This window comes from Chrysochloris asiatica, unplaced genomic scaffold (assembly GCF_000296735.1).
Source record: "Chrysochloris asiatica unplaced genomic scaffold, ChrAsi1.0 scaffold00136, whole genome shotgun sequence".
Classification (NCBI taxonomy): domain Eukaryota; kingdom Metazoa; phylum Chordata; class Mammalia; order Afrosoricida; family Chrysochloridae; genus Chrysochloris; species Chrysochloris asiatica.
This window is the reverse complement of record NW_006408654.1, coordinates 2,251,706-2,264,370: the sequence shown is the minus strand read 5'-3', so window position 1 is coordinate 2,264,370 and position 12,665 is coordinate 2,251,706. Positions and strand designations below refer to the sequence as shown.

General features: G+C 39.8%; 1 protein-coding gene across 1 annotated transcript in view; it reads left to right on the top strand.

Annotated features, from left to right (window-relative positions):
• GK5 (glycerol kinase 5 (putative)) overlaps positions 1-12,665 on the top strand; it is a 135,244-nt gene that overhangs the window by 94,034 nt on the left and 28,545 nt on the right. Inside the window, exons 12-13 of the mRNA XM_006869869.1 lie at positions 1,695-1,789; positions 11,776-11,879. Of these exons, the coding sequence (XP_006869931.1) occupies positions 1,695-1,789; positions 11,776-11,879 (199 nt within the window). The remainder of the gene's footprint in view (positions 1-1,694; positions 1,790-11,775; positions 11,880-12,665) is intronic.

Sequence of the window (12,665 nt, the reverse complement as noted above, 5' to 3'; positions counted from 1 at the left end):
TCTCCTTCCAGCTCATTTGCCTCAGTCAGTTTATCTCGTTTCTGGACATGTGCAGATATGGTCATCTGCTTGTGTTTTTTGGGCATCTTCAGGGGTTATCTGTGGATTTAATACTTAGATGGGTATGTATTTTGGTATTTTTTATGCTCTCTGAATGCCTCCAGATAGATGTGATCAGGAAATGGGCTTCCCTTTTCACTCTTCTTCCTGAGAAGTTTCAAGATACCACTGTTGGTCTTTTGATGTAACTTAGGATTTAATATTCGGCCTATTTCCTCTTTTGCCTGCTTTTCCCACTCCACAATCCCCATTCAGGCCTTTTTTCTAGTTGGAAACAGTTCAGGTCAGCTGTGGCCGTTTAGTTTTAATTGGAAACTGTCTCTTTAAATTTCGAGGAGATCTGTGTGCATGCGAAGTATAACCCTCCGAGGGTGGGGCTGGCATGCCCACCAGCTCAGACACCCCTAGAGTCACCCGAATGGAGGTGCGCAGACAGCAAGGGACCAATGAACAGCCACCAAAAGAGAAGAATGTCCACACCTTTATTTCAGCAGTTCTGCCAGGCGTCTGTGGCCGTTCGTATCCTTTCCCTGCTTGGTCTCACCCAAGATGGCGGCTCCTGGAGCAGCTGAGTGTCCCAGACTTGAAAGCAATAATTTCTTCTGCCACAAATTCCCCCAGCTGTAAGCCTTCCAACCTTCTAAATATTCCTTTATATGTGTTTCAGAGTTCTGGGACCATCCCCTGAGCCTGCTTGGTCGAGTATTCTGTGTTATTGTTGGCGGGGCTCTTGGTTACACATCCACCCAATCCGCCATCTTGTTTGTTAATACTTGTAGTAAGCTGCGACTTCTTAAACAAAACACAAAATGTACTCAATATAAAGAAAACATTAAACTACTAAGAAATTATGTGCTTCTGTTCTTAAAAAGACCCTGCTAAGAGAGTGAAAAGGCAAGATGTAAATTAGTAAGATGCATAGGACTCGTAGCCAGAAAGAAAAATTCCTGTGAAACAAGTAGAAAAATGGACAAAAGGGAATTTCATATGACCAATGAAAAATACAGATGTGTTCAACTTAATAGTCAGCAAGAAGCTGCAAAATGAAACTGCAATACAATACCAGTACACAATCACCAAACCAAAAAAACAAAACAAAACTTAACAAACAAATTATCCTACTGCTGTCTGGTTGATTTTTACTCTTAGTGATCCTCTAGGACTGAGTAGAACTGCTCCATGGAGTTTCTTACACTGTAAATCTTTTTGGGGACAGACTGCCTCATCTTTCTCCAGAGGAGCAGCTGGTGTGTTTGAACCATCCAACACTTAACCCACTGTGCCACCAGGGCTCCTTCTGAACTCATTAGATGGAATAATTTTTTAGTTGATCTGTTCACTAGTAAGTTAAGATGGCTCTTATCTTCAGGAAAATGCTTTAGGCCAAGAAACATACATTTAGGAAAACAATAAGGTTTGCTGCATAGAAAGTCTACCTGAGATGACTTCCTGGCTCCTTCCATGGACTTGTAGACCTGTGCAGTGTGAGGCCCTAGAGAGTGTTCAGTTTGGCCTAAGTGAACAGATAATTGATATTATGTTCATAACAACTGTGGATATGAGTAAATACTAGTCATGTAACATTCTGTTTGCTGCTTTCCAACTCCTTTGTTTCATTTACTTGTTTTTTGCAGATCTTTTTACAGATGCTAATGAGACTGAAAAAATGGCCAAAAATTTAGAAGATGCTGAAGGAGTTTGTTTCGTCCCATCTTTTAGTGGATTGCAGGTAAAAACAGAAACAACAGCAGCAAAGAAAACATTTATAGCAATTTTGTCTTGGAAACTCTATTTTTAACTTTTTATCAACCCATATGCGTATAAAAGTAATTTAGCACATTTGAATAAGAAAAAGATCCAAGTATTGCTGACGTTCAAATATTTGATAAATCTATCACAGATGTGATTTTGAAGGTTATCTTGATAACAAAATGTCACTGTTGTCATGGCTGTAACTTTACAAAATATTGAAGAATAGAAAATCGTAGGTAAATGCCTCCCAGAGACAAAACGAAACTCTTAAAATCAAAAGTTAATTGAAACAACACTATTGTAAAGAGACTGAGAGTGTTTGGAAAATTGAGGATCACCTGTAAGGTGTCTGTGTCCACAACTAAAAGAAATGGGATTGGAGAAACAGAAGAAAGGCAGGTTAAAGGAGGACAGCCTTAGATTAAGTGGGGTTGGCTGTTGAAGGCTCATAATAGCATCAAATTTTCAAGAATATCAGCTGAGGAATGTACATTGGAGGAGCTTAGGTGGGGGAAGATCTAGGACAGCCATGTCATGGAATGGCGAGAGTAGCCTGGGCTATGTGGTTTTGCTCTAGAAGGGCTTGTGGTTTGGGGAGCAGGAGACTAAAGTAGAGTAGATATGCCAGGTACCAGAAGCAAGCACCAGTGGTCATCTCCTTGGATGTTAAGGCTATCGCAATGATAGCAGTCAGAGGATAAATGGTACTGTGAACCAAGTGCTAGTCTTCAGAGGATGAAGAATCATACTCCAATGACAGTTATTAGGTTTGCAGCCAACAGGCTTGCTTACACTTACCCAGGGAGGAGGTGGCTCTTCACGTGCTCCTAAAGATTGGGATTGGAAGGGTCTTGGTAACTGACGTGGCAACAGCCCGGTTTAATTGTCCTTGTTGTCTTCATGAGGCATTTGTGGTTCAGTGGTATGATTCTTGCCTTCCCCGTGGGAGATCTGGATTCAAGTTCCAGCCAGCTTACTTCATGCACAGCCTCCACCTGTCTTTCAGTGGAGGGTTTGCATGTTGCTTTCATGATGAATAGTATTCAGCAGCACTTCTAGATTAAGCCGAACTAGGGAGAAAGGCTTGGCTGTCAATTTACAAAAAAATCAGCCAACGAAAATCCTATAGATTACATTGGTTCAGTGCCATTATACATGGGGTCACCATCTGTGGCATCATTTTAGCTTCTGTTCCCCATTGGTGGACCTTTTTCCTTCCTGTTTTCTCGTTCAGATTTCTAGGAAAGGGAATCTGATTGGGCCATCTTTGAGTAATTGTGCTCACCTCATATGGTTGTGACTGTGGAAGTGGAATAGCACATGAAACAAGGCTGCTTTCGATAGCAGAGCCTGCAGAGTCAAGCAGTTTCCTTAGAAGGGATGCAGCTGACAATTACAATGATTGCCATCTCTATATCTGGACGTGTGAGTGGAGCATCTGAACTGTGGGAAGGCAGAGAGCAATAGAGTGCAAACATGAGAGAAAGAGAGGATCTGCTGACACTAGATGCATAATAGCTAGTGGTGGCCATGGAAAGTTAGGACAATGTCCTCTGGTCCCTGTGGTGTGGAAGCATGATCAGTCTTCACTGAATAGTTCAACTGAAGCATTTACTCAACACAGAGCCAGATTTATTACAGCAACCACAAAGCAGGTTGAAGGAACTTTTAGGAAGACATTAAGAATTAGGAAAGTTATTTACAAGAGAAATAGGAGTTCCAGAGGCATAGTAAAAGAGTTATGAAGAAAGTCATTAATAGTGGGAAGGGTCTTTAGTAAGGAATAATAATAATTGTGGCAGCTAATCTTTGACTACTTACTGTTTCAGGCATGCCTTAGGTCTTTTTTAATTGAAATATTCTGTTTTCTGTGAAGGTTTACACATCAAATTGTTGTGTTGTTGTTATTAGCTGCCCTCAAGCTGGTTCTGACTCATAGCAACCCTGTGTGCAGCAGAAGGAAGCGTGATCCAGAACAGCACCATCTTCCCAGTTGTTACGTGTGAGCCCATTGTTTCTCTTTGGGAGTCTTCCTCTTTTTTGTTGACTCTACACTTTATCAAGCATGATGTCCTTCTCTAGGAACTGATCCCTCCTGACAACATGTTCAAAGTATGAGAGATGAAGTCTCACCATCTTTACTTCTAAGGAGTATTCTGACTTTACTTCTTTCCAACAAAGGCTTTGTGTTCTTCTGGCAGTCCATGTTACTTTCAATTTTCTCCTCTAGCACCATAACTCAAATGCATTGAAACTTCTGCAGTCTTCCTTGCTCATTATGCAACTTTCACATGCATATGAGGCTTGTGAATGGTTTGGGTCAGGCACACCTTAGTCCTGACTGTCATCTTTGCTCTTGAACAGTTTAAAGAGGTCTTGTGCAGGATTTGCCTATGTTAAATTGCAATTCATACAGTTCATCGGTAAGTATTTCAAATTCTTTTTGCTTCCAGCAAGCAAGGTTGTTTCATATGCATATCACAGGTTGTTAGTGGGACATCCTCCAATCCTAATATGAATCATAAGAAACTATGGATAATATTGTGAAGAATGGGAATTCCAAAACACTTAATTTTGTTCATTTTGTTCATGAGGAACCTGTACATAGACCAAGACGCAATCGTTTGAACAGAACGAGGGGTTATTGCATTGATTAAAATCAGGAAGTGTGTGCATTCAGGGTTGTATATTTCTACCATATTTATCCAACCTGGATGCTGAGCAAATAATCTGAGAGATGAAGAAGAACATGGCATCAGGATTAAAGGAAGACTCATTAACAACATATGATATTTAGATGGCCCAAGGAGCTCTGCCTGGTAGTGTAGTGGTTATGAATTGGGCTGCTAACCTTAAGGTCGGCAGTTTGAAACTACCAGCCGTTCTACAGGAGAAAGATGAGGGTTTTTTCTCCCATAAAGATTTACAACCTTGGAAACCCTGTGCAGGGTCACTATGAGTTGGAACCGACTCCACGGTACTTTGCAACAACAACAACCTTGCTTGGTGAAAGTAAAGAAGACTTGAAGCACTTACTGATGAATATAAAGCATTACAACTTTCAGTATAGATTATAGCTCAAAATAAAGAAAGCAATTCGTTTGTCAAATCGTTGTACTGTGGTGGCTTGTGTGTTGCTGTGATGCTAGAAGCTACGCCAACAGTATTTAACAAACCAACACGGTCACCCATGATGCACAGGTTCTAGTAGAGTTTTCTGAGGGGCCAGTTTCTTCAGCAATCAAGATGTGTTGATAATTACTGGTGACTGGAATGTGGAAGTTGGAAGCAAAAGAAAGGATCCACAATTGGAAAATATGGTTTTGGTGATAAAAACAATGCTGGAGATCTCATAAGAATTTTGTAAGACCAATGGCTTATTCATTGAACATAACCTTTTTTCAACAACATAAATGGTGGAATACACAGGAATAAAATATATCTATGCAATCCTGATGTGGTGCTATATGATAAGCTCTGGACTGCTAACCACAAGATTGGTTGTTCAGACCCATGAGCGGTTCCTTGGAAACCTTATCCAGGGTCACTACGAGCTGCAACTGACTGAACAACACATAACAACAACATGGGAAGAGACTATGGAAAAGCTTAATATCGTCAGCCAGAACAAGGCCAGGGGCTAACTGGATCAGACCATCAATTGCTCATTTCCAATTTCAGGCTGAAGTTGAAGAAAATTAAAACAAATCCACAGGAGCCAAAATATGACTTTGGTTATATTCCACCTGAATTTAGAGACCATATCAAGAATAGCTGGATATCAGAAGAGAGTCTGAAACTTGCTTTTGAAGGTAGAGAAGTTAAAGTGATTGGAAGAAATGATAAAGTAAAAGAGCTGAACAGAAAATTTCAAAGGGTAGCTCAAGAAGACAAAGTGAGATATTATAATGAAATGTACATTGCTCAAGCTGGAAGAGCTGAAGAAAACATTCAAGGCTTGACTTTAAGTATTGAAGGATTCTATTAGGCAAATATTGAATGTTGCAAGAAGCATCAGAAGAAGATGGAGGGAATATACAGAGTAACTGTAGCAAAAAGAATTGGTAGATGTCCAATCATTTCAGTAGGTGCCGTATGGTCAAGAACTAACAGTATTAAAGGAAGAACCCAGTCTTCACTGAGGCATTGACAAAAAAAAACAAGGCTCCAGGAATTGATGGAATATTAATTGAAATACATCAATAAACTGATGTAGCACTGGAGGCACTTACTCATAAATGCCAAGAAATTTGGAAAACAGCTACCTGGCCAACTGATTGGAGGAGATCTATATTGGAAGAACCCATTCCAAAAAAAGATGACCCAAATCATTGAACAGCATCATTAATATCACATGCAAGTAAAATTTTGCTAAAGATAATATTTAAATGATTGTAGCAATACATTGACAAGAAGCTGTCAGCAATTCAAGCAAGAATCATAAGAGGATGTGTAACTAGGAATATCGTTACTGATGTCAGATGGATATTGGCTGAAAGCAGAGAATATCAGAAAGAAATTTACTTGTGCTTTTTTGACTGTGCAAAGGCATCTCATTGTGTGGATCATGACAAACTTTGGATAACATTTTGAAGAATTGGTATTCCAGAACACTTCATTGTGCTCACAAGAAACCTGTATATAGACCAAGAGATACTCTTTAGAACAAAATGAGGAAATACTGAATGGTATAAAATCAGGAAAGTGTGTACCTTTGATGAAAGGATTTATTCCATCATATTAATTCAGTTTATTCGGTCTATGTACTAATCAAATAATCCTAGAAACTGGATTATATGAAGAACGTGGCATCAGAATTGGAGGAAGACTCATTAACAACCTTTGATATGCAAATGACATAACCTTGCTTGCTATAAGTGAAAAGGACTTAAAATACTTATTGAATAAAGATCAAAGACTGTAGCCTTCAGTGTAGCTTGCACCTAAGAAAAAAAATCCTCACAACTGGACCAACAAATAATATGATAATTGGAGAAAAAAATTGAAGTTGTCAAAGACTTCATTTTGCTAGGATCCACAATCAACATGTACGGAAGCAGCAGTCAGGAAATACAATGATGTATTATTGCATTATGCAAATTTACTGGACAAGACCTCTTTATTGAAATGTTCAAGAGCATACTTGTCAGTTTGAAAACTGAGGTATGCCTGACACAAGCCATGATATTTTCTGTCACCTCATATGCATGTGACAGTTCAACAGTGAATAAGGAAGACTGTAGAAGAATTGATGCATATGAACTATGGTCTTGAAGGAGATTATTGAAGTGCTATGTACTACCAGAACCACAAACAAATCTGTCTTGACAGAGGCACAGCCAGAATGCTCCTTAGAAGCAAGGATGGTGAAATTCCCACTCTTGTACTTTGGACATGTTGTCAGGAGGGACCAGTTCCTAGAGAAGAACATCATGCTTGGAAAAGTGGAGGGTCAGCCAAAAAGAGAAAGCACCCCTAAGTAGATGGATTGACATGGTGCCAACAAAAATGGGGTCAGACATAATGACTGTTGTGAGGATGGCACAGGACTGGGTAGTGTTTTGTTCTGATGTGCAACTTGATGGCACAAAAACAATAAAAGAAAACAGAAATCCTCATAACTGGATCAACAGGCAACATCATGATAAACAAAAGCAAGTTTGAAGCTGTTAAGGATTTCATTTTACTTGAATCCACAAGAAATTGAGTCAAGAAGTCAAACAAAGAATTGCATAGGATAAATCTGATGCAAAGGACCTCTTCAAAATGTCACTTTGAAGTCTGAGGTACTTGACCCAAGCCTCACATGCTTGTAAAAACTGGACACTGTGTAAGGATGACTGGGAAGAATGTATGCATTTGCGTTAATGGTCTTGGCGAAGAATACTGAATATATCCTGGACTGTTAGAAGAATGAGCAAGTATGTATTAGATGAAATACAGCCAGAATGTTCTTTAGAAGCGAGGATGATGAGATTTGTTATCACGTACTTTGGACATGACAGTAGGAGGGACAAGCCTCTGGAGACAGGCATCACGCTTGGTAAAATAGAGGGTCAGCAAAAAAGAGGAAGAGCTCATTTATATGGATTGACATTGGCTAAACAATGGGTCCAAACACAGCACTTATTGTCTGGATAGAGCAGGAGTGGCATTATTTTGTTCTGTTGCACATAGTGTTGTTATATATTGGAACTGACTTTATGGCACCTAAAGTATATGCACAGGAGCTCTGGTAGCGTAGTGGTTAAGAATCGGGCTGTGAACCTCAGGAAAGCAGTTCGAAACTACCAGAGGTTCCATGGAGAAAGATGAGGCTTTCTGCTCCCGTAAAGATTTACAGCCTTGGAAACCCTGTACAGGGTCGCTATGAGTCGGAACCAGCTCCACGGCACATAACAACAACAACATAGGTATAAGTTTTTCTAGGTATAAGTTCAAATAGAAGATACAGCTAAGTCCAACATCTTTGACTCACCCTTGATTTGTTGTTGTTGTTAAGGGCTATCAAGTCGGTTCCACTCATAACAACCCTGTTCAAGATTTCCTAGGAGACATTCCCAAGAGAGGTGACCCTATGGAATGTGGAAACCATTGAACAGTATCATTTCTATCACATGCAAGCAAAATTTTGCAGAAGATAATTCAAAATCAGCTATAATAGTATACCAACAAGGAATTGCCAGAAAATGAAGCTGGATTCAAAAGAGGATGTGGAACTAGGGATATCGTTGTTGAAGTCAGATGGATCTTGGCTGAAAGCTGAGAATACCAGAAAGATGTTTACTTGTGCTTTATTGACTGCAAAGGCTTTTGACTGTCTGTATCTTGACAAGCTATGGGTAACATTGTGAAGAATCGGTATTCCAGAACATTTGATTGTGCTTATGAGGAACAGGTACATAGACCAAGAGGTAGTCATTCTAACAGAACAAGGGAATATTGAATGGTTTAAAATCAGGAAAGGTGTGCACCAGGGTTGTATTCTTTCACCATACTTATTTAAAACATTGAGCAAATTATCCCTGAAACTACGTTATATGAAGAAGAGCATGACATTAAAATTGCAGAAGGACTTATTAACAACCTGTGACATACAGATGTTACAACCTTGCTTGCTGGAAGCAAAGAGGAATTAAAATACTTACTGATGAAGTACAATATGAATTGTACCTCAATGTAAAGAGAACAAAAATCCTTACCACTGGGCCAATGAATAACATCATGATAAATGGAGAAAAGACTGAAGTTGTCAAAGACTTCATTTTTCTTGATTCTACAATCAATGTCTTGGTATGGCGTTATAGGATAAGCACTGAACTGTTAACTGCAAGTTTTATGGTTCAAATCTATCAGTTGCTCCTTGGAAATCCTATACAGGGTCACTATGGGTTGGAACCGACTTGACGGCACTTAACAACAACAATAACAACTACAACTCATGGAAGCAGCAGTCAAGAAATAAAATGACACATTACATTAAACAAATCTACTGCACAAGACCTCTTTAAAGTGTTCAAGAGCAGAGCTAGAAGTTTGAGGACTAAGGTGTGCCTACCCAAGCCATGGTCTTTTCAATAGCCTTATATTCGTGTGAAAATTAGACAGTGAACAACAAATACCATAGAATAATTGATGCCTTTGAGTTATGGTGTTGAAGGACTGCCAAAAGGAAAAACAAGTCTGTGTTGAAAGAAGAACAGCCAAAATGCTCTTTGGAAGCCAGCATGGCTAGACTTGGTCTCTCAAGGATATCATGCTTGGTAAAGTGAAGGGTCAGCAAAATAGAAGAAGACCCCCCCAAGGAGATGGATTGGCATGGTCACCGCAGCAGTGGACTCAAGTGTACCAGCAATTGTGAGGGTGCTGCAGAACTGGGCAATGTTTCATCCTGTTGTGCTAAGGGTCTCTGTGAGTCAGAATTGACTTGATGGTACCTGACAACTAACAACAGAAGAAGCTGTTGTATTTGAACCGCCAACCATGTGGTTAGCTGTCCAGTGCTTATCCTATAGTGCCAAACCAGGATATCCTTGCTTAGGACTTGTTTAAAAGCTGTCATAACATTTAACATAATCCTGGGGTTATAATTTATTATTACATTATTTAACTTTCAAATATAAATTACTCTATTCTAAATGGCTACAATTTTATTATAATATTTCTCACAACTACATACCTACATTAAGAAGCTCTGGTAGCGTAGTGGTTATGAATCAGGCTGCGAACCTTAAAGTCAGCAGTTCGAAACTACCACGGGAGAAAGATGAAGCTTTCTGATCCTGTAAAGATTTACAGCCTCAGAAACCCTGTACAGGACACATAACCACCACCAATCACATATATACATATATATACACACACATACATATATATAATATAAATATATATATCTACACACACACACACACACACTCCTGGTGTCGTGCTATAGGATCAGCCCTGGAGTTTGAACCACAAGGTTGGCAGTTCAAACCCACCAGCTGCTCCTTGGAAATCCTATACAGGATTGCTATGAGTTGGAACCGACTTGACAGCCCTTAACAATGACTATATATATATATATATAGAGAGAGAGAGAGACAGAGAGAGACAGAGAGAGACAGAGAGAGAGAGAGAGTCCTGATGTGGCTCTGTAGGATAAACACTGTACTGCTAACCACAAGATTGGTGGTTCAAATCTACCAGCCGCTCCTTGGAAACCCTATACATACTCTGAACCGACTCGACAGCACTTAACAACAACAGTATATATGTATATGTGTATATATGCTGTTGTTATTAAGTGGCATCGAGTCAGTTCTGACCCATAACGACCCTTTGTTGGCGTTTCCAAGGAGTAGCTGGTGAACTTGAACCGCCAACCTTACGGTTCAAACCTACTTTGCAGTCCAGCGCATTAATCTATAGCACCACACCAGGGCTCTCTCTCTCTCTCTATATATATACATGTCTTAAGCATCTAATACTGTTAAAACAGAAATACCAGAAGTGGATGGTTTTAAAAAACAGAAATTTATTCTCTCTCTGTCTCAAAGGATAGAAGTCCAAATTCACAGTATCAGCTCAGGGGAAAAGTCCTAGCCTCCTTTCAACATCTGTAGGCCCAGCATTCCTTGGAGATCTCCATGTGTCTTAGCATAAGTCTTTCTTTGAATCTAGGAGCTTTATAGTGCAGAGACCCCAGGTCCAAAGGACAAACACCACTTCCAGCCCTTCTTTCTTGGTAGTAGGTCCCTCCTTTTCTGCTGAAGTCTCTCACCTTTATGTCTCAAAGGATATTGGCTCAAGACACAACCCAACCCTGTAGATTGCACCCACTCTTATTAACATCATTGTTGTTAGGTGCTACTGAGTTGATAGTGACTCAGCGACCTTATGCACAACAGAACGAAACACTGACCAATCCTATGCCAACCGCTCAATGGTTGCTACGCTTGAACTCATTACTGCTGCCAGTGTGCCAATCCATCTCCTTGGGGGTCTTCCTCTTTTTCTCCGACCCTCCACCTTACAAAAACATGATATCTTTCTCCAGGGACTGGTCCCTCTTGATAATATGCCCAAAGTATGAGAAACGAAGTCTAGCCATCCTAGCTTCCAAGGTGTATTCTAGTTGTACTTCTTCTAATACAGATTTGTTCTCTTGGCAGTCTTTAAGACTTTTAATGTTCTCCTCTAACACCATACCTCACATGCAATCAATTCATCTATGGTCTTCCTTCAGTTCTTCTATGGGCTTCCTACTGACAGCATAGAGGTGCAGATTCACAACACATTGGATAATTACATCAGCTTATATCATGGGGTCATTGTATTATATTAGATCTCATCATGGAGGTGATAACTACATATTAACTCTAAAGCATGAGAATCCTCGCCCACCCAAGTTAACAGAAAACCTTAACTATCACAAGGTATATAATCACAATAAGATTGTATTCTTGTTATCTCTTACTTTAGGCTCCAATGAATGACCCCTGTGCGTGTGCCTCTTTTATGGGTTTGAAGCCTTCCACCAGTAAAGACCATCTCGTAAGAGCAATATTGGAGTCATTAGCATTCAGGTACCAAAGCCTTCCCTAAACGAACCCTTCCCCACACAGGATTACCATTTCCTTTCATTGGTTTGCTACTGAATTAGACATTTCTTAGTTTGTTAACTGAGGGTTTATTTATTGTTAATTTATACTGTATATGATGTTTGGTTGGTTGGTTGGTTGTATGCCATGGAGTCGGTTCTGACTCATAGAGACACTGTACAGGGTTTCTGAGGTTGCCTCATTTTTCTTCCTCGGTAGTTTCGAGCTGCTGACTTTGAGGTTCACAGCCCAATTCGTAACCACTACGCTATGATGTACTGTGTTCTTATTTCTGTTTCATTGGAATCTTGTGGGGTTGTTGTTTTCATATTTAGTAGTACCAGTACCATTTAGGTATAACATCCAGAAAAAACAATTATTTCTAAGTATCCATTTCTTAAGTGTAGCAAATTCAGAATTTGTGTTTCCAAAGGTTTAAATTAGCAAAATTATTTTTTATGTCTAGTTCCCTGTGACCTTCATGTTAGGAGACAAGTATGTTGTTGTTGTTGTTTTTAAGTGCCGCCAAGTCGGTTCTGACCCATAGCGATCCTGAACAGGATTTCCGAGGCTGTAAATCTTTACAATAAAAATGTTTAAAGTATTGCCATGCTGCAATGAGTTTCGATGACAGGTAAGAGGGAGGAATTCACACTGACTGCCTAAGACAGGCAGCGTCCCTTAAACAAATAATAAATAAGGGGGAATCTGATGCAGACCGTGCAGACCTGGTCAGGAGTTCAAGTCCCTGTGGGCCCAAGCGTTGCAGAC